The sequence below is a fragment of the Stomoxys calcitrans genome, chromosome 1 (assembly GCF_963082655.1).
Source record: "Stomoxys calcitrans chromosome 1, idStoCalc2.1, whole genome shotgun sequence".
NCBI classification, from domain to species: Eukaryota; Metazoa; Arthropoda; class Insecta; order Diptera; family Muscidae; genus Stomoxys; species Stomoxys calcitrans.
The window spans coordinates 196,754,809-196,777,507 of NC_081552.1; the positions used below are offsets into that span (position 1 = coordinate 196,754,809).

The 22,699-nt window shown below is 39.7% G+C and overlaps 2 protein-coding genes across 4 annotated transcripts in view; both read left to right on the top strand.

The window, feature by feature from the left end:
- LOC106085795 (TOM1-like protein 2) overlaps positions 1–13,973 on the top strand; it is a 30,043-nt gene extending 16,070 nt beyond the window's left edge. The window contains exons 2-9 of one of the 3 annotated variants that reach the window (XM_059371049.1): positions 2,759–3,210; positions 3,264–3,350; positions 3,412–3,581; positions 3,662–3,954; positions 4,019–4,103; positions 7,575–7,671; positions 8,041–8,091; positions 13,629–13,973. In XM_059371049.1, coding sequence (XP_059227032.1) covers positions 2,759–3,210; positions 3,264–3,350; positions 3,412–3,581; positions 3,662–3,954; positions 4,019–4,103; positions 7,575–7,671; positions 8,041–8,091; positions 13,629–13,811 — 1,418 coding nt within the window. In that variant the 3' untranslated portion in view covers positions 13,812–13,973. Of the gene's footprint in view, positions 1–2,758; positions 3,211–3,263; positions 3,351–3,411; positions 3,582–3,661; positions 3,955–4,018; positions 4,104–7,574; positions 7,681–8,040; positions 8,092–13,628 lie in introns of all 3 variants that reach the window. The other 2 variants (XM_059371048.1, XM_059371050.1) reach the window with 2 other exon arrangements.
- Positions 13,974–19,936: 5,963 nt separating this feature from the next.
- LOC106085784 (pinin) lies at positions 19,937–21,413 on the top strand. The gene has a single exon (XM_013250198.2). It carries the CDS (start codon positions 20,113–20,115, stop codon positions 21,145–21,147), a length of 1,035 nt encoding a protein of 344 aa, XP_013105652.1. The 5' UTR covers positions 19,937–20,112; the 3' UTR covers positions 21,148–21,413.
- The last annotated feature ends 1,286 nt before the right edge of the window (positions 21,414–22,699 follow it).

Here is a 22,699-nt window from a genome sequence, read left to right on the forward strand (position 1 = left end):
TCGAGGGGCTTAACGTAACTCACCGCCCTAAATTTCGGCGACATCGGACAATAAATGCGCCTTTTATGGGCCCAAAACCGTAAATCGGGAGATCGCTCCATATGACAGCTATATTCAAATCTGGACCGATCTAGGCCAAAATGAAGAAGAATGTCGACTGGCCTAACACAACTCACTGTCCCAAATTTCAGCAAAATCGGATAATAAATACGCCTTCTATGGGCCTAAGAACCTAAATCGACGGATCGGTCTATATGGGGGCTATATCAAGATATAGTCCTATATAGCCCATCGTCGAATTTAACCTGTTTATGGACAAAAAAAAGAGAGAAAAAAGTTTCAGCTCAATATCTCTATTTTGAAGACTGTAGCGTGATTTCAACAGACAGACGGGCAGACATGGCTAAATCGTCTTAGATTTTTACGCTGATTAAGAATAAATACAATTTATAGGGTCGGAAATGGATATGTCGATGTGTTGCAAACGGAATGACAAAATGAATATACGAACATTCTTCGGTGGTGGGTATAAAAATCAATTCCTTTATACAGCGAGAATGGTGCCTTCATTATAGAAAAAGATGATTTTTATACCAACCACCATTGAAGGAGGGTATATTCATTTTGCCATTTCTTTTGTTACATGTCGAAATATTGACATCTTACCTAGGAAAAATCGATGCATATTTATATATGTATATCGATCCACTCATGTCCGTCTGTCGTTTTGTGCGTTGTAATCACACTATTGTGTATTGAAAATATTGAGCTGAAATTTCGGGCAGACATTCGACTATATCTTGATATAGCCATATATAAACCAATTCAATTAATTTTATTAATCAAAACTCGCCCTCTCGCGCTATACATTGATAGATATACAATATTTCAAGTATAAACAACATAAGTTATCTGATTGTATTGGGTTGCCCAAAAAGTAATTGCGGATTTTTCATTTAGTCGGCGTTGACAAATTTTTTCACAGCTTGTGACTCTGTAATTGCATTCTTTCTTCTGTCAGTTATCAGCTGTTACTTTGAGCTTGCTTTAGAAAAAAAGTGTAAAAAAGTATATGTGATTAAAGTTCATTCTAAGTTTTATTAAAAATGCATTTACTTTCTTTTAAAAAATCCGCAATTACTTTTTGGGCAACCCAATATATGAATAATACAAATATTGAAACTAAAATGCATTAAAATTGACAATTTGTGAGCTGAAAAATATATGAAAATGAGTAAAAGCGTGTTAAGTTCGGCCGGGCCGAATCTTATATACCCTCCACCATGGATGGGATTTGTCAAGTTCTTTGGCCGATATCTCTTTATAGCCAAACAAATAAGGATAAGGATTAAAAATTCCATGATATTGGAACCATATCAGGTTACGGACCATACTTAGTTTGGATGTTGGAGACCATATTAAAAGTCATTGTGCAAAATTTCAACCAAATCGGATAAGAGTTGCGCCTTATTGGGGCTCAAGGAGTAACAGCGGGAGATTGGTTTATATGGGAGCTATATCAGATTTAAGACCAATTCAGACCATATTTGGCACGCATGGTGAAGGTCATAGAAGATGTCCTTGTTCAAAAATTCAGCCAAATCGTATAAAAACTGCGCCCTCTATAGGCCCAAGAAGTATAATCGGGAGATCATTTTATAAAGCAGCTACAGCAGGTTATGGGCCGATTTGCACCATACTAGGCATAGTTGTTGGGAGTCATATCAAAAGACTTGGCGAATTTGTTGAAATTCAAAACAAAACTATTCATGCTAAGTTTCAGCCAAATCGGATGATAATTGCGCCCTCTAGCTGCTCAAAAAGTCTAGATCCGAGACCGATTTATATGGGAGCTGTATGTGAGGTAATGAACTGATTTGGACCATAATTAGCACAATTGATGATGGTCAAACCAAAACACTTCGTGCAAAATTTCAGCTGAATCGAATAAGAATTGGGCCCTCTAGTGGCTCAAGAGCCGACCTGCACTAATAAGAAGTATTTGTGCAAAATTTCAAGTGGCTAGCTTTACTCCCTCGACGGTTAGCGTGCTTTCGACAGACTTGATCGACTTAAAATGTCATGACGATTAAGAATATATACATACTTTATGGGGTCTTAGACGAATACTTCGAGGCGTTACAAAACAGAATGACGAAATTAGTATGCCCCCATCCAATGGTGGAGGGTATTCAAAGTAAGTAAATAAATAACCTAGATGGCCAAAGAATTGAAGCTACAAGGGGACAAAGTAAGTAAGTAAGAAAGAAGGTAGCTGTGATAAAAAAAAGTTTGAATCAATTTGAAGGTTCAGCATTACATAGATCTTAAGTGAAATGTTTTGTAATATCCGATCAAAAAAATCTGCCTAAAAATTAATTTTTATCGAAAGAAGGGACCCAATAGACAATTAGAAAAGTAGCTGAGATGAACCTTGAGGTCGAGTGCAAGACACTGCTGCCAGCGGCACAGTCTTGGCTTAGGTGTATGTCCATAGAGGCATGGGGCGATTTAATATCAGCTCCCTCTTTTCAACCCAACCTCACCTATCTCACAAATAAAATTATCATTTTGGAGGACACCACTGTCCTAAATTGAAATTTAAGCTCCTTAATGTACCACGAGCTTGCTCACCTACAGGAGACTGACAAGGATCGCCACCTCCAGAAATGTTGCTACAACAACAACAGCAACCTAATCTCATTAGTATATTTGATACCTTTGTACATTAACGATACTCTAAATGTTTACATTACAGAACAAGCGACAGATGGTTCAATGCCTACGGAAAACTGGGCCGTAAATATGGAAATTTGCGATATGATTAATGAATCTTCTGATACTGCACGTGATGCCATGAAAGCTATACGAAAACGATTGCAACAAAATGCCGGCAAAAATAATCAAGTCATCATGTACTCTTTGACGGTTTTGGAGACGTGTGTTAAGAACTGCGGTAAAGCTTTTCATGTGCTGGTAGCTCAGAAAGATTTCATACAGGAGCTAGTTAAGCTAATCGGCCCCAAGAATGACCCGCCTTTTGTGGTACAAGAAAAAGTGCTTAATCTTATACAAATATGGGCAGATGCATTCAAAAATCAGCCGGATTTAAATGGTGTCACCCAAATGTATATGGAGTTAAAAAATAAGGGCATAGAATTTCCCCAAACCGACATAGAAAACATGGCACCAATTTACACACCCCAAAGAGTAGGTTTCTATTTGTCCAAAAAGATATTGAACTAACTAACGTTTATTTGTAGAGCGTGCCAGAGCAACCACCTCCTCAGGCTGTTACCCAACAAGCTGTTTCGCCCCAACATGCCGTTATGACAGCAGCTGGAATCCAAGTACGTATTCTTGAACACATTTACAAAGTTGTATAATAACCAATTTTCCATTTTATTCAAGAGTGCGGGTCCCAACCAATTGGCCCCTGAACAAATTGCCAAATTACATTCAGAATTGGAAATAGTGTCAATGAATATGTCGATATTAGGTGAAATGTTGACAGAACTCAGACCTGGCCAAGAAGAGCCGGATGATTACCAATTGCTCAACGATTTAACAGCTACTTGCAAGTAAGTACCCTACCACTTTTTCAAAACAAAATCCCCCGAAACCTTAGGAATTTTTATAAAAATAACCCTTGCATTTTCAGGGAAATGCAATCACGCATAGTCGACCTTATTGGCCGTGTAACTGACGATGAATTAACTGCAGAGTTGTTGCGAATCAATGACGAACTAAACAACATGTTTTTGCGTCATCAGCGTTACGAAAAGAATCGAGCAACAACCACCAGTATGACTTCCCCGTCAGCTGTTCTGGGTGCTGCAATGGGTGTGCCCACTTCAAATGCGCCAGCATCAAATATTACAGCTCCAGAACCTAAGTTGTTAGATTTTCCAGATAACAGTAATGATGATGTGTTAAGTAGTTTTAATCGTTTGGGTAAGTTTCCCCTTTGGATTTGGTATAGATTTCATCATTTTCGTTAATATGTGTTTCTTCACAGGTATGAGTAACACAACGAAACCGAGCACTAAAGATGCCGATGAATTCGACATGTTGGCTCAATCGCGTACCAATGGTGGTAGCAAGTAAGTAATATATGTATATTCATACTCGTACACTCTCTCCAAGGTCATGGAGAGCATGGTTAATCACCATCCTGTGAGGTATTTAGAGTCTAATGGCCTTCTTAGCGACCAACAGTATGGGTTCCGCAGAAATCGCTCTACGGGCGACCTCATGGCTCTTCTGTCGGAACGTTGGAGTCGCTCAATCCACCAGTTTAATGAGAGTAAGGTTGTGGCTCTGGATATCTCCAAGGCGTTTGATAGGGTCTGCCACGATGCACTACCAACAAAGCTTGTCGCATTTGGTGTCGGTAATGGCTTCTTTCGACTTATTTCGAGCTTTCTCAGAGATCGCACTATTTGAGTCGTTATAGATGTTGGGTCAGACACCGTGCACTACCAACAAAGCTTGTCGCATTTGGTGTCGGTAATGGCTTGGTTCGATTTATTTCGAGCTTTTTCTCAGAGATCGCACTATTTCAGTCGTTATAGATGGGTTCTCATCCAATGAGCATAAATTTACCGCAGGTGTACCCCCGGGCCCTGTTCTTTCTCCTTCTCTTTTTCTTATTTTCACGATCTGTTGGGTCAGATATCGAATTCGATCTACTCAGTAATCTCTATCATTCGTTCTTATTTGACCAAAGGCCGAGTCTGCGAGTGATTGAGGACAAGCGGCGGGTTATGGATAATACACTCTGCCAGGATTTGCTGGCCATTTCTGAGTGGGGTCAAATGAATCGAGTAGATTTTAATGCACGGAAGACTCAGTGCTGCTTGTTGTCACACAAACGATTCGCTGACCCATTACGATCATAATTGTCTATCAACGGTATAGGTGTTGAGCAATCAGAAGCTCTTGATGTTCTGGCCATGAAAATACAAAGTGATGTCCGTTGGGCCAAACATGTATTTGAAGTGTCGAAAGTAGCATTAAAGTATCTAGGCTTCCTTAAACGGTATAAGAATTTCTTCACTCCGTCTGATCTTCCTAACATCTACACGACTTTCATAAGGCCGAAAATGGAGTACAGCTCACATGTATGGGCTGGAGCTTCAAAATCATCCCTGGAGCTACTGGACTGTGTAGAGAGGAAAGGGATGGCGTTGATTGGGGACAGTGGGGTATCCAACTCTATTGCCTCCCTTGATCATCGTCGCAATGTGAGTTGTTTGGCGCTGTCCTATCGGTACTTTCATGGTGTGTGTTCGTCTGATATTCGTCTTCTTATTCTCCTAATGTAAGGATGTATGTCAGGGATACTAGACATTCCAGGAACTCACACCGGTTTGTAATTGATTGGCCAGCGGCCTGCACAATGCATTATAGAGAGAATTCTTATTTCGCCCGTTCCGTTCATCACTCTCACCCTCTTTGACATCCAAAGATTTAAGACAAATGCTAATAAGCCTCCTTTTCCCCCCTTCAATTCCTAATTTCCTCTCGCCAACACAATGCACTGTATTCATAGGGGACATCCCCTGCGTGTTGGCTGATAGAAAAAAAAAACATTGCACAATGGAAAAGGGGAAAACTTTTTGCCATCGCAAAGCATGCTGCCCCATTCAATTTGGGCTGAATACTAAAAGGGGCATGGTTTTCCTATTGCCATTGCGATGGTTCTCACAGCTATCCAGGCGCGGGATACATGGCACCACACATGCTAGAACTTTCACCTTTCATCTTTATCACGAGGGGCTTGGCTGGAAGCCACCGTGCTCCATAGGTTGTGGTTAGTTGCATGCTCCATATGGAGTATATGCAATTGTAGTCAAGGAAAATCAGCTGTATCGAGTGGAGTGGAGAAGCCGGACGGCACCGTCTCTTGCTTAAATACTGAGTGCCTATGATGCTGGGTACAATTTTATAAATTTAGTTATGGAATGGTAATGCGCAAATTAGCATTTTACAACAACAACAAGTTTTTACATAGTTTCTTACATTTACATATATTTACATTTGTCCATTGGCTTGGCGACCACGGATGCCACGAATGCTCAATCACTGTTACGTCACAAAAGTGACAACCCTTCTACCGGGGTTCGAGACTGACTTAACAGTAGACTACACCAATCGATTTGCATATTGGACAGAGTAACTAGAAAATCATACATTGTTTAAAAAAATCATCGAAGATAACCGTGGCCCGACCGAAGAGAGTTTCATTTCTCCCACAGATGTCGCTGCACATTGCCCATTCGCAAATCTGCCGACGTACATTCCTTTAAGGAAAACGGTGCAAACATTTTATCAAACATCAATGATATGGGACCCTCTTTTTAAAGCCGAGTTCAAATGCTGTAGGTCGACACCTCTCTGAGATAACACGGCACGGGATAACTTTGAGCACCGCACAGACTGGAACTATGAGCTCCGATTTGTGTGGTGTTCAACTTCATCATGAGAAGTTCAGCTGAAAGTAACCGGGGGTGCGTCAACAGGTTGTGGAGAATGGAATGCTCCATATACGGAGGAACTGCAGCTGCAGTCGGGGACAATCTGCGATATCGAGCGCTGTTTCAGGCAGTAGATTACAAAAATGGCATAAAATATTAGGTCCAAGAAATGGGAGGTCGCCCACCCCCAAAAACCCCCAAACGGGCATATTAGCCGACCATGACCATATGAATGGTATTAGGGAGTAGATTACGACTATGACATCAAAATTTGCGTTCAAGTCAGGTGGCGCTTTTCCTCCTAAAGATACGTCAAATGGGTTATTTGACCCATTATGACATTATGGTACTCAAATGAAAGGTATTTGGGAGTAGAAAACGAATTTGACATCCAATTTTGGAGCCAAGTGTTTTGGGGCACGCCCATAAACTGAATTTCATTTCAGTGCAAAGTGCCGGTGGTAACCACAGCCCCAAAACGACCTCCAAACAGTTTATATTTATCGGCCATGACAATATGGGGCTCAAATTAAAGGGATTTGGAAGTGCAGCACGAATTAGATATCCATATTTGATTCGAAATGTCTGAGGTGCCATCCTTCTTCTAATGAGAACATTACCCTAAGGAAGAACATTACCACAGGGAACCGAGAAGGGCAAATTCTCACACATTAATGAGTGCTTTCCGATTCAAGTTTAAACTCAATGATAAAGGACCTTTTTTTATAGCCGAATTCAAACGGCAGCCCGCAGTGCCATACCTCTTTGGGGAAAATTTGTCAAATGACCATGCATGGCATTGGACCTCGCAAATGTCGCCAACATCAAGAGGGGATGAACACCGCTTTGTCCGATGTTCTCGCCAATATTCGAACGCGTTCAGCGTCATAGGCTACAATGGCGCGAATACGATATCCGCATTCAGAGCGAAGTGTCCTCACCGTAAAAAGATATTAGAGAATTAAAGAAGGCGCAGCGTTGCGGGCCCGGTATAAAGTATCCAATTAAATTTAGCTTGATACAAAGTTCAGTTAAAAGCAAAAAAAGAAAACGTATAAAAATAAGAAATTTAAGTTTTTTTTTCTTTCCCCGCAGCAAAAGTGATTTATTGAAAGACATTCCAACATTAGACGCTACCGCTGGCAGCGTGGGCTCTCCATTTAAACGTACCGGCGGCAACAATATGCCGGTGGTAAGTAAAGTGAGTACCAACCATTTTCTACAAAACTAATAATCTTTACTTTTCCCATATATATATTGTATACGTGAAATGTTTTTAAATTGTGTTGTGTTTTTTGTTTTTTAAATATAATATATATATTGTAAATTGGCAAAATTGCAATATCTATTTTTTACCGATTCGATTCGATTTGATTTTTGACTTTTTTGTTTTATGTGTATATAATTTTTATTTTTCATTTAATACATTAAATGCTTTTTTCTTTTCGTTGCATTTGAAAACAAATATGAATTTTGTTTGATACGTTCGTTTGTACACAATTTTGGTTAACTTATGATTTCAATACAAACTCCTAAATTTTGTGTTGCTGAAACTGAAAAGACTGTGAAAGATAATGAAATCGATGAAATGGAAGCATGGTTAGGCAGCGCTGTAAGTAAAATTTTATTTATTGATTTTATTGGTTGATCATTACTTTTGTTTTGTTTCACTGTCACGCCATCGGTTTCATGTATAATTTTTATTATTATAGATAGATTTCATCATGACACATACATACCTATTTATATATATTGAGTTGCCCAAAAAGTAATTGCGGATTTTTCATATAGTCGGCGTTGACAAATTTTTTCACAGCTTGTGACTTGTAATTGCATTCTTTCTTCTGTCAGTTATCAGCTGTGACTTTTAGCTTGCTTTGGAAAAAAGTGTAAAAAAAGTATATTTGATTAAAGTTCATTCTAAGTTTTATTAAAAATGCATTTACTTTCTTTTAAAAAATCCGCAATTACTTTTTGGGCAACCCAATATATATAAATATAACTTATAAATACACTAGTTTACAAAAATAGGTATCATTGATACGATGACCCAGCTAAATGCTGTGGTGCAAACAGCATGCCTATGTAGAAACCGGTGGAGTCTGCATTGCACGAGGTTGTGTACAAAGTAGAAAAATCTTTCATAGGGGGTCGTTTTATCGCCACTCTTATGGGTGACCACCATAAATAACCTATTACGTATCCGGACTGAGCAGGGATTTGAACCCGTCTGTTATGAAGACGATGTTATAACATTTCTAAGGGTAGGATATCAGCCACGCACCTTTATTACCAGAAACAAGTAGGAGGTACTAGATACAACCTTTGTATCGGAAGATATAAGTGGAAGAATATGCGACTAGAAAGTGTTGGATGACCACAGCTTCTCTGATCATCGTTATATTAGGTTCAGACTTGGTAAAAATACTCCAGAAGTGGTCCCTCGGCTAAACAGAAGAAAGGTGGATTGGGATGAATTTCGGCACAAATTCTGGACGTCTATCCCTTCTAGACCAGAAAAGGAAGTGAAAACTATGGATAGAGACATAGTGGTCAAGCGAATCACGAAGGCCCTGAATGACTCGCTTGTGCCAGCATGCCCTAGTGCCGAGCCAAGGGTCAAACAGCGACTGCCATGGTGGATCCAAAGCTGATCGGTCTTAGGAAGGACATCGGGACATTGGGCGAGGTGAGAAAGGCTCAGAACAAATCCTGGGTAGAATTCTGCAGCTCCGTAGAGGATAAATCTGAGGCCTCTAGGCTAAGGAAGATTCTGTCCTCGAGGCCTATTACGGTGGGGTCTATTCAGAAGTCAGAGAGGAAACACTTTTGAAATATAGGTGATGGGAAATTAACGATAGTATCGATACTATCGATATTTATTATCAAAAATATCGAATGTTGTAAATATCGATAGTTTACCAGTTCTAGACTGCACTCATTGATATGTGCGAAGTTTGCCCCTGTTCTTTAGTGGAATGTTCATGGGCAAAATTTGCATTTGCAAAGGCCGAAAACAGAATGAAGGCCTAAACAGACCGTTGAGGAGCGTCGCGTTAAAAAACGCTAGTCTGCAAGCAACTCGGAAAAGTTAAACAATCCTTAACTTTGATGACCAAAACCATTACTTCACTTGTGGCAACGCAAGTGACGCTCTCTTTCAAGCGTCAAAGTTGAGAATCTGTTAACTTTTCCGCGTTGCTTTTGTGGAATTTGTGTACAGAGTAGCATTTTTGCAACGCGACGCACAAAACCAAAGCCCAACGCGCTCATTCTGTTTTGGCCTTGAGCGCGTTGAACTTTGTTTTGAGCGTCGCGTTGCAAAAATGCTACTCTGCGCCCAAACCCACAGAGGCAACGCGGAAAAGTAAAAAATTGTCAACTTCGACGCGTGAAATCGAGCGATGTTGTTGTTGGTGTAGCAGTGTGTTGCACACTGAGGCGGTATCCCTTGCCGATGAAAGACTCCATCGGGCCAATCCGGTACGTACAAACGGCTGCCATCGGAAGTCGAGTCGAGCGTCACCATCTGTTGCCACACGTGAAGTAGTGGTTGTAGTCGTCAAAGTTGACTTTTGCGAGTTGCTTTTTGAACATTTGTTTGAAGAGTTGCATTTTTCAACCCGACGCTCCTCATTCTGTTTAGGCCTTAAGATTGATTCACATATTACACTCATATTTGTTTCTTTTTTTTTTTGTGGGTTAAATGGTGGGTAATTTTTACCAAAGTCGAATTTCTTTTTGGCGGTATATTCCCAAATTCACTTTCATCGGTCTGATATTCAGCTCTTTGTGAGAACCAGGTTCATGAGGATTCTGGTCCACAGAATTTTCATGTTCCAGGGTATGACTTTTTATGTTCCGGGGTATTTCGTTTTGCTGTCCTCGGAGGTCTTGTGGTATATCATGGTACAATTAAGAGGTAGAGTCATTAGCACAACAACAAAAATCTACGAAACTACCTTTCGTGGCAAATGCCGTAAATTGAAATGTCAAAGTGGTTTTAGAAATAATCTTTGTTTTACAACTTATCTTCTACAAATGTGTTTTATATTTCTACTAGTCCGGCTATGACGCTGAACGCCTGCGTTCGAATCCTGGCGGAAGTTCGGGCAAAATTTAAAGCGGTGGGATAATCACCGCTTTTAATTTTTAATGCTGGCGACATTTGCAAGGTACCATGCCATGCATGGTCATGTAAAAAATTTTCCCATAAGAGGTGTCGCACTGCGGCACGCCGTTCGGACTCGGCTATAAAAAGGGTCTCTTACGGTTGATAAACTCAACTTGAATCAGAATGCACTCACTGATGTGTGAGAAGTTTGCTCCTGCTCGGTTTCTGAGCAAATTTTTACTTACTCCCAAATGGCATTCTTTTAAGTTCTATATTACCGTATTGGTAAATATTTCGGGTTTAGGGAGTATTTCGGAGGTGGTCACTTGGCCATTATAAATAAATATAAGTTTCTTGCTCTACTTGCAGAAACATTTCATATGAATCCCATAATGACATGATCGGTTTGACGGTGGGGTAGACCCAAGGGTCTTTGTCCCGAAAATGAATATACATTTCCCGAAAATCAATAAATTTTTACCCCAAATAGCTTTTATATAATAGGGAGGTATTTTGGGGTGGTACGGCTCCCCAAACACATGCCTCTATATTGTCGTGATTGGTCGATATAAATATATGGAGGGTGTTTTGGGACTGGTGCGGCCACAAGCACTTTGCCCTGAAAGATAATAAATTCGTTCTTTACTACCAAATACCGTTGATTTGAGCTCCATATTGCGTACCTTCAAAATTGGATATAAATTCGTTTTCTACTTTCAAATACCTTTCATCTGAGTCCCATATTGGCATAATGGGTCAATTAAACTATTCGACGTATTTTGAGAAGGAAAAAGGCAACACCTTGATTTGAACGCAAATTTTAAAGTCATATTTTTAATCTTCCATGGTCGGCTGACATGCCTATTTGGGGGTGGGGCGACCTCCCATTACTTGGACGTAATTTTTATACCATATTTGTAACCTACTGCCGGATGCTTTTGATTTAAGCCCCATATTGATAGGTACGTCGAATATATCTGTTTAGAGGAGTTTTGGGCTTAGGGCGACCCGCTGGGTACTTGCACCTAAAATTTCATTTGATACCTATATTTTGCCTATCACTTTTGGTTTTGGGTGGCGTTTTTGGTGTAAGTGAGAGAGTCAACAACCATCCGATATCTAAAAATTATATAACCTGTTTTCTTTTTTGATTCTACGGTACAAACAAACAAACCGAGTCTCACATAGTCATGATGGTCATATGCCCATATGGGGTGTTTTTGGGGGATGGGGTGACCCCCTACACTTCGATCTGATTTTGTATGCCAGATTCGTAATTTACTCCCGAATACCTTTCATATTGATATGGACGACCAATTTGTCTGCTTTTAGACATTTTGGGGTTAGGGTGACTTCATGGGTACTTGGACCCAATGCAAATTCAAATTTTGCCTATGAGAATTCCATTAAGGAACAGGGGCAAACTTCTCGCATATCAATGAGTCCAGTCCGATTGAAGTTTACGCTCAATGACAAGGGGCCTCCTTTTTATAGCCGAGTCCGTACGGCGTGCCGCAGTGCGACACCTCTTTGGAGAGAAGTTTTACATGGCATAGTACCTCACAAATGTTGCCAGCATTGGGAGGGGAAAACCACCGCTGAAAATTGTTTCTGATGGTCTCGCCAGGATTCGCACCCAGGCGTTCAGCGTCATTTTCGTATTTCTATTCGTATTCTACTTTTCAATACCTTTCATTTGATATCCATATCGTCTTTATTGGTCCACTCGTGATTTTGGGTGGTATTTTTGGAGTAACGGGGAGGGTCCCCCCTTCGGATTTTTAATATTCGTACTCTACTCATCAATACCTTTCATTTGATATCCATATAGTCTTTATCGGTCCACTTGTGATTTTTGGGGTAACGGGGAGGGTCCCCCCTTCCGATATCAAAAAATTATAAAGTACATTTTTTCTTCCTGACCACCTTCGTAATCTACTCCCAAGTACCTTTCATTTCAGTCCCGTATTGTTAAGCTTGTCCAATGATCCTAGTTTAGGGGGTTTTGGAATTGGGGCGGCCCCCCAGTTATTTGGACCCAATTTTCAATAAGAAAATTCGTATTCTACTCCTGAATACCTTTCATTTCAATCCCATATTGTCCTGATCTTTACACTTTTATTTTTGGGTGGTACTTTTGGGGTAAGGGGGAGAGTCCGCCTCCCCTCCGATACAAAAAAATTATATAGCCTATGTTTCCTTCCAGACCAACCTACACAATCTGTGAATATTTCAAGATAAGTGGACCGATAAAGACGATATGTATATCAAGCGAAAAGTATTGAAAAGTAGAATACGAATATGGTATTAAATGTGGTATTGGGTCCAAGGAGGCCACTGTAGCGCAGTAGGCCACCGCAGAGCCTATGACGCTGAACGCCTGGGTTCGAATCCTGGCGAGACCATCAGAAAAAATTTTCAATGGTGGTTTTCCCCTCCGAATGCTGGCAACATTTGTGAGGTACTATGCCATGTCAAACTTCTCTCCAAAGAGGCACAGAGAGCGGCACATCGTTCGGACTCGGCTATAAAAAGGAGGCCCCTTATCATTGAGCTTAAACTTTGCATCGGACTGCACTCATGGATATGTGAGAAGTTTGCCCCTGTTCCTTAGTGGAATGTTTATGGACAAATTTTGCATTGCAAAGAATTTGGTAGTTGGTTTTTTCTAAGGGATATTTTTTTCTGTGTAGGCACATATCATTAAAAAAGTACAATTGATTGTAAAATACTTTTCGATTAGAGCGCGCTCTACTCGTATTTGACGTACATAAGGAATGTTTTGTGGATACAGAAAATGACAGCACATATGTAAAGCACATGTCGTGTAATAGCACCTTTAGCAACTGCAGAATACTTGATTCCAGGACACATTAAATTATATATTTTTTTTTCCAACTTAAAACTTCTGAAACATGAGATGTAATAAAGCAAATTTTTGTAAACTAGTGTACTTAATGATACAAAATAAATTGTTTTTGTTTATTAATTCAATATAATATATTATAAAATCACGTAATACTTTAAAATTGCAGAAAACGGCAGAGGGTCTTGAGGAAACCGTAACTAGTTCAGAGTTTGACAAATTTCTTGAGGAGAGAGCCGCTGCTGCCGAAAATCTTCCCACAATTAATGCCACTAATAATTTAGATAACGCTGCACAACCCACAGCCCAGCCTAAAGCCAAGAAACCCGAAGAAGACCTTCTATTACTTTGAGCTTATCTCTGCTGTATCCTTTGCCTACATGTGAAAGCCTCTTCAACGACGATGACACCATCTGTATCATCAACATACGATTATATATATTAATATTGGCTTTTATTGTTTCTTTTTTTTTACTAAATGTCTACTTGAAATGCAAAAACAAAAAAAAAATAAGAAGAAAGTCGATACGAGTATAATATGAAAGAAAAAGTGAAACTTAACATAAGTATATATCAAAGAAACACAAAAATCTAACAACTACAATGTAAAAGTATTGCTCTTATACTAATATTATTATACATTTACCACAACATACCTTATTATAACTTTTAGAAGGCGGAAAATATTTCTCTACCCATATGAAGGTCTTCATTTGACATGTTTTGTATTTTCTTTCTTTTTTTTTTTTTTTGTATACGAATACAAATAATGTCTGTTGTTTAAATTTCGCTCAACCTATTTTTGTATTTTTGTGCAAAACATCTGCTCATTTCATTTTTTTTTTTTAATTTACGTTGATTTTGTAGGGATTTTAGTTGTATTTTTGTTGTTATTTTTATATCATAGAAAAGAGAAATTGTTCAAAATAATTTCTTTTCCCCCATTTAAATTGTATGTGTATATATAAATCTGAATAGTTTTTCGAACTTCCGGTTTTGTTTGTTATTTAGTACATGTAAAGTTTGCCAAATCGCCAATGGTGGTGATTTGTCCAGCGATTGTGTTTATACAACATATATATTTTTTGTTTTCATTTTTTTTAAAATATTTTTAAATACATTCTATAAAATTCATTTAATTTATATTCAATAAAATTAAATGTTTAAGTTATAAATCGTATGTAATTAATTTAAAAACTAAAATAAACATTTTAAAATAAAATTTTTTCCATCTTTGACACCATTCGCCTGTAGCAAAGTATTTGGGGCAGTTTCGGTATCAATTCAGAAGAAGTACGAATTTGGTTTCGAAATGTGTTTTTGATGTTAACGTTACGTTAGTTCAAAGGTTTTGTGCATTCGGATGCGGATCGGATATGAGCACCACACAATTGGGAATTTTTTGGGTCGGTTATGGATTGCAACCCAACCACAGTTGAGTTGCCAACGGCCAAGTTTGTTATAGAAATTTCCATTTCTGTATTAAATTGCATATGACTACAGTTTACTTGGTAGCTGAGCGCTCAAGGTGCTGTGCGAACATAGACAGCAGTGGGTCAGAAGCGTCGTCGTCCACTTTAATGAAGAAAACACGCTCGGATCTAGTAAGTTTAAGTTCCCATGTGTTTGACTTAATTCTCCCTCAGTAAAGGTGTCTAAACTATTTGTTACAGTGCGACTAGGAATAAGTCCCTGCTCGGGCGCCATTTGTAATGAAAAATTTTACCAGATGTAAGTATTTTTCCACCCAGATGCACTTTGCCAGTTCCTTTCGAAGAGATTCAACTGTGAGATTCTTTTGGAATCTTTGTAGCTTGACTCTAAATCACCAACTGGACTTTGGTTGGAAGCTAGATCCATCCTTGTGATGAATAAATGCTCAAATCTGAACAATATCGAGTAATCGTGAATGGTATTTTCCCATTTCCTCTTTTCCACTGAGACTGACCCACCAACTGCACATATGTCGTAATTTAGATCCATTCTTATGAAGAATAGACGTTCAGATGTGGTAAGTTGTATGTTCACATGTGTTAGACTTCATTTTTCCTCAGTAACGGCATCTAAATCGTTAGTTGCAGTTCAACGCGGAATAAGTCACTGCTCTGGCGCCACTTGTAATGGAAACCTTAACAGTTGTAAGTATTCATCCACCCCATAAACTTTGCCTGTTAGAATATTTGTAGCCTGGCACTAAATCATCAACATGACTTTAGTTGGGAGCTAGATCTATCCTTGTGAAGAATAAATTATCAAATCTGGCCAATTTTGAGTAATCGCGTATGATTTTTCCCATTTCTTCTTTTTCACGGTGACTGACTCACAAACTGCACTTTTGTCGTAAGGTAGATCTATTTTAATGAAAATATACGCTCATGGTAAGTTTTATGTTACCGTGTGTTAAACTTAATTTTTCCTCAGTAACGGTCTCTAAATCGTTTGTTGCAGTTCGACGCGGAATAAGTCACTGCTCGGGCGCCATTGTAAAGAATAACTGACCGGTTTCGAAGTAGTTTGCCAGTAGTTTGCTCTAACATGGCCAATTTTGAGATATCGTATGCCTTCAGTGGCGGTGTCTATTACATTTGCCGCATTGTGATTGATAATAAGTCCATGCTCGGGCGCCATTTTTAATACAAAATAGAGCAGTTCTTGGCATTTATTCACCGGAATGTATTTAAGAATGTTTTCAGGCTGACACTGACACACCAACTGCAGTGTTGTTAGAAGGTAGTTGGTCTTAGACTTGATTTTCCCAGGAAGACGTTGTCTTAATCGTTTGCCGCAGTGGGATAGTGAAATAAGTTCCTGCTCGGGCGCCATTTGCACTGCAAATTGAAAAGTTGTAAGTATTTATCGGTCGCAAAAATTTTTCCAGTTCCTCCCGACGATACTTTACTATGAGTCTCTGTTTGAATATTTCCAACCCTAATACCAAGTCACTAACTGCATCTTTGTTGGAAAGTAGATCCATCCATATCATGAGTAGATAGCCAGATTTTGGTTCCGGAGAGACTCTGCTATGAGCTTCTGTTTTAATGATAGAAGCCTGACACTGACTCAGCAACTGCACTTTTATAGGTAGGATCTATCATCCTAGTTATGAATTAAGCCTTGGATAGATACTGAGAGGACACAGAAGGTCCTCGTCGTCGGACTATGTGAGCCCCGAGCTCTCCCGTGGGCAATATACGCAACAGCAGCATCCCAGCCCCAATATTGCAAGGCCAGTGCCGGGAAGTGCATCATTTTTGCAATTGAATTGCAAGATCGACGAGATGTCGGAAGAACATATTGGTTGCAGCGATCCAGGAGCAAAAAGCTGACCAACACCTGCAGCATGCACAGTTGTCACGGAAACAATGTGCTACGTAAGGATCGCTTAAGGAATGGAGGTGGGGGGTTGGCCTTCGTGATACACCATTCCGTGCAATATAGACCTATCTCGCCTGCGCCTGGCGCTAGTGACCCCTGCATGGAGTGCATGGGGATAGCAGTCAGGTTACCGATACTGCCGAGATAGAGCTCTACAATGTGTACATACCACCGGCTGGTGGCTGTGCACCAAATAATGGGCAAGCTTACAAGCGCGAGTGGGTTATAACATTTCATGGCATTCTCCCATAGGTAACGACCAGCAGGGCTGAGCAGATTGAAGGCTCCACGTTTTGCATAGGTGACTGAGGTGACCCCCACTAAGATTACGAGGAGGTGATCTCCTGAATATCGTATCCAGACAACCCGTAATTACTTTGGGATCAGACCACCTCCCCATAATTCTCACCATCGACCGACCATTCGACTTCATAACCTCTGAGCGACAGACGTTTATCAATCAGAAGATGGCCGATTGGTCTGGCTTCAGAGAGTAGACCAATCGCCGCTTCAGTGAACTGACATCTCAACAGAATGTGCTAGTGGCCGAGAGGAAATTCCGGGACATCATTAACGCAGCAGCCGCTCGCTTTATACCTGCCGGTCAGATACTCCAGGTGCGGCCCAATTTCCCGGCGCCGGCAGTGGTACACGCAGACGAGCGTGATGGGATTCGTTGTATGGACCCCACTAAGTCCAGAATCAGTGAGCTAAATCTGGAAATAAACAGGTTAGTCAACGATCATAAGCGGAATTTGTGGCTGGAACATTTGTAGCAACGTAACTTAGGGACCGGTTTAGGCAAGCTGTGGCCTACTGTTAAGTCACTCTCGAACCCCGGTAGACGGGATGACAGGACCTCAGTCACTTTTGGTGACATAACCGTGACTGATCCGAAGAGATGCGTCAGGTTGTTCATCCGTAATTTATTGTGCATCACTGTGGCCCCAAATCATCCAAGGCGTTGTACCCCGACGGATGCTGCACTGATGCTGAAAAATCTGGATCTACCTTACAACTTTTCTCAACCAGTCTTTGAACACTTATAGTTCCCGATGTCTGGAAAATGGGCAGGGTGATCTCGCTACTAAAGCCTGGAAGGACCTAAGTTTGGGGGTGTCGTACAGACCGATCTCCATTCTCTCTCTCCTGCCGGGCCTGAAACGCTGGGTCGCGAATTATCTGTGTGATCGCCAGTTATTTGTGAAAATTAGGACTAATAAGTCGAAGCACAGTAGAGTAAAACAGGGAGTTGCCCAAGGCGGGGTGATATCTCCGGCACTGTTTAACCTCTACCTATCCTTCAATTCACCTGAAGAAATTGACCTCCCCCGGCAAACCAGAGTAGTTCTGGCTCAATTACGATCCGGCAGATGCAGCTATATAATCCACAAATGCTTTGGTATGGACAAGGAGTAATAACAAACCACTTACAAAGCAATTAAAAGTGATTAAGCAGTGGACTACTGGTCGGCTCGTAGTGTATTATGCAGCGCCAACGTGGACAGCAGGAGTAAGCCGTATGCAATGGAAAAACCTACAGAACTGATACAACGCAGCCCTATGAACCATCACAGGCTGCCTACAAATGACAATGATAGAATGACTTTTTGACATTGTATTGAAATGAATGAATTCTGTATATTTACTGTGAATGTGGCTACAACAACGTTTCCCTTTGTTACTTTTTGGTATGTTTGTGATGTGCACGCAAAGCAAGAAATTTGTTATGTTTTATACATGTCATTCTATAATTATTTAAATAATTTTTATTCAACCAGTCTCAAATAGTTCTCTGATTAAATAACTAAAGGGATGCTAGCGAGCTTTTTTTTAAATTTTGCCATTCTAAAAAAACGTTTGCACGACTGCTCATTTATGACTTTCAGAGATTTGTATCAGATAAATCTAACGATATATTTTTAATGTGAACTACCGCCGCCAGGATTCAGCAATCGATGGCTAGATCACTTGCATGGCGAAACAAATAAAGGTGGTCTCATTTGTACAACAACAACAAATAAATCATATGGTGCAATCCGCCATGTTGTCATCAAGCTGATCGAAGTTTTGCCAACACACACAAAGAAATTTGTGTGCGTGTGTATACATGTCCGTACATGAGCAGAGAATATACGAGAAAGAAGATGGCAAAAAAGAGAATGCAAACAAAAATCTGTCATCTTAATACCGTCAAACCTGGCCGGCTGTTAACAACTGTTCGCGTGAGACCACCTTTTTAAATCCGCCTTGCGAAAACATAAAGTGGATAGGCCCCATGAACATCATTAAAGATGTCAAATCTGCCGATTGAAAGTGTCATCAAATAAAAGAAAACGTAAACAAAAAATTAATTTAAAAAGAGAACAAGTTGACTTGCTTAATGCCAATGTTCTGGCGAAAATCGCTTGGCTTAACCTTATTCAGTGAATCCTGTACCGCCGCAAAGGATAACAAGATCAAGACATATTTATTCAAATGAATTTATCTTGAGCAAATCGCAACTCTTCCTATAAAGCCTAGTAACATCTTAATTCGCAGCGAAATTCGGAGCACAAACAAAAGTCAAACAACAACACACAACAAAGACAACAGCACTTAAGTAGAGTAGATTGATGCCCATTTCACAATTAATTGAATCGAAATTCATTTTGACGCAGCTAAAAGTACGTTTACATTGGCCACTCAATCCGAATTTATGGCCTTTACGAAATTGAAGTGCTAGATCCAGTTTTTTTGCTGGCTTTATCATACAAATATAAATTTCATTTTTGCAGGATTTATTTTTAAATCCCAAATAAATCCGATTTTATTATGGCCGAATAATCGATAAAACTACCCAAATATGCAACTGTTTTCAAGAATTGTGTGTGGATGTGTGATATGTATGTACGCTTGTGTGTGTGTATGTCACTTAAAAACACAGTGTAAACGAACTGGATTTGTTTTTAAATTCTGTTAAATCCAGATCATAAAAGTTTCAATGTAAAAATGCTATTAGATTTTTGTTGCAGCATAACTGATATAAAATTCATATCGCCGTCCGACCTCATTGTGTTTGGGCTCTCATTGCGCACGTGTGATATGCAACTGTGAGTAGCAAGCGATGCTGTTGCCCATCAGCTGATGCAAATAATTGTTTGTTAAGAATTTTTATGAGAATTGTAAAAAAATCGCGTTCATAAATCCATTCAATATATTGTAAGTGAAGCTCGATCAAAAAAAATCTGAGCTAAAGATCATTTTGCAACAACACACAATCAAGTTGTAATCGCGATATGGATGCAAACGGCGGAAAAAAATGCAGTGATCTGCAGTTGGAGTTGGAAAATGCACGGGACACTTTGCTTGTTTTAAACGACAGTATAAGACGAATTGTGGGCCGTACCAAGCACGTTAAGGACGGAAGATCAGATAAAGTTACTCCATATGAAGCTAAACAATATGAAACAGATAATTTAAAAAATAGATCCGTGGATTCCAGTACGACCAAAAAAGGCAGTGGTGGAAACAGGTCGGTCTTTAAGAGACTCTCGTCACCATCAACTCGATATGTTGATGAGTTGAAACCCCGACTTACGTCACGTGTTATCCGAGAGCTGCCTTCCCGCCAGGATATTGTTAATGCACAATGTGCAGATTCTGAGTCTAGAGCCAGGAATCGGCGCATGTTTGGTTCTCTGCTGGGAACTTTGCATAAATTTTGTCAAGAAGAATCACGCTTGAAGCAAAAAGAGGAGAAAAAGGCTCAAATTGAGAAAAAACTAGAACAGCAAGAAATCATCGAGCGGGAATCGCTCAAAAAGGAAAGACAATCTTTGTTTTACTACAGAAAACGCAAGCAATTGGAAATTAAGACTTTGGAGAAGAAAATAAGTAGAGTGAAAGATTTTGAAACTTGGGAGGCTTCGATGAGTAGTTTAAAGCCCTTTATAAAAACAAAGACAAGTCCTAGCATATATTTTAAGCCTAAAATTTTAACACTACAAACACAAAAATTGCAGTCCGATTGTGAGGCCGCCTTATCTAAAATTATAAGCGACAAAAAAGCTGCTCTCAGCCAAGAACTAAATGCCATGGAAGAGGAGCTCGAAGTGCCAGAAATTGACATGGATGATAATAGTAATATAGAAAAGGACGATAAAATGGACGTTTCACTTTCTCCAGATAAGAACAAATTGAACCATTTGCCAGATAAGGCAGGAAAAAGCGCACCGTATCACAAAGAAAATAAATGCCGCAGCATACACGAGCCCACATTAAATAGTAGTATTGTTGTGGTCAATTCTGATGCATGCCATGATTTTCGGTGAATAATGTATTAGGATGATGCAAAAATAAATTACGTATAATTCCCGAGAATAAAAAAAAACTATGATATCTAATAGTCTCCTCAAGTAACTGCAATTGTCATCAGTCATTACATTATCAATGAAGAGTCCTATTGGATAGATATGTATGTATGAGGTTTTATATGTAAATACATGCAAATAATTTATGAATTTCTATCTTCGCGACAAATTCTTATAAAATATAATTAATAAAAACCAACTAACTGATGGAATTTCCCAAAAATATATATGTACATATTTGGTGTTGACAAGGGAAGTTTTGCAGCCAGATTGCCGGTATCGCACAGAATTTTTTATTCTATGGCCAAACACAGTCGTGTGTTCAATTCCTAACAACCAGTTTAAATATGTTTCCTTCACTTAATTCTTCCGTAGAAGGATCCGCCTTTCCTGTTTGCCAAACCGTCAGGTGTGTTTTCAATTGATATATGGCTGGTGCATATTGATCCAGCTAACGTATGCGTCATATTTTAAAGTGATTTATTTTGTTGTTGTTGTAGCCAGGTATTTGCATGCAGAATTAGAGATACTTGTCAAGCTTCTATAGGTGATCCGGCCCATTGAATCGATTGCCGAGGCAACATTTTGGCCATTGGTTAATTAAAAGCTCCTTGTCATATCGAGCATCATTGGCATTCAATATATAAGCAACATCCGATGTCGCCCAGCCTTTCACTGAGATTCCGATGAATACCCTTAAATGTCCGCGACTGAATTTGCATCTACTCTGTATGGAACATTCCATTATTTAGGTATTTAAAAACAATCCCATGGCAGCCGGTTGTATGCACCGGATTGACCCGATGGATTCCTTCATCGGCAAGGGCTGCCGCCTCAGTGTACAACACTGCTACAACAACAACAGGTATTTTAAACCCTGTTATTTAAAGACAAAGCCTCAACCAATACCCTTAAATGTAAGCGACTGAATTTGCAGCTACTCCGTATGGAGCATTCCACTATCCGCAACCTGTGTATCTATCTTTTAGCTTTTTGCTGAGCTTCTCATGATAACGATGAACACCATACATATCAGTGTTATAGGTTCCAAACTGAGTAGTGTTCACAATTATTCCGTGCCGAGCTTTACCTTGTTTGCTTGGACTTGTTTACTTGCTGCTTTGAACGTTCATTTGAAGCACTTCTTTTAGTGAAATCTTTGGTATTGAATGGCTCGTTCAAATACTTTCCTATGTTATTTGTCAATCGAGGCCCCGTAGCTCAGAGGTAAGCATGTTCTCCTATACCGCTGAACGCCTGGAATCGATTCCTGGCGAGCATCATAAAAATTTTTTTCAGCGGTGGTCATCCCCTCCTAATGCTTTCGACATTTGTGAGGTACTATGCCACGTAAAAACTTCTCCTCAAAGAGGTGTCGCACTGCGGCACGCCGTTCGGACTCAGGAGATCCCCTATCATTCTGCTTAAATTTGAATCGGACTGCGCTCATTGATATGAAGTTTGCCATTTCTCCTTAATAGAACGTTTGTCAATCGAGTTGTTGTTATAGACA

What these genes read in the sequence shown, in the direction of transcription:
- LOC106085784 (XM_013250198.2), top strand. Translation starts at nt 20,113, where the DNA reads ATGGATGCAAACGGCGGAAAAAAATGCAGTGATCTGCAGTTGGAGTTG.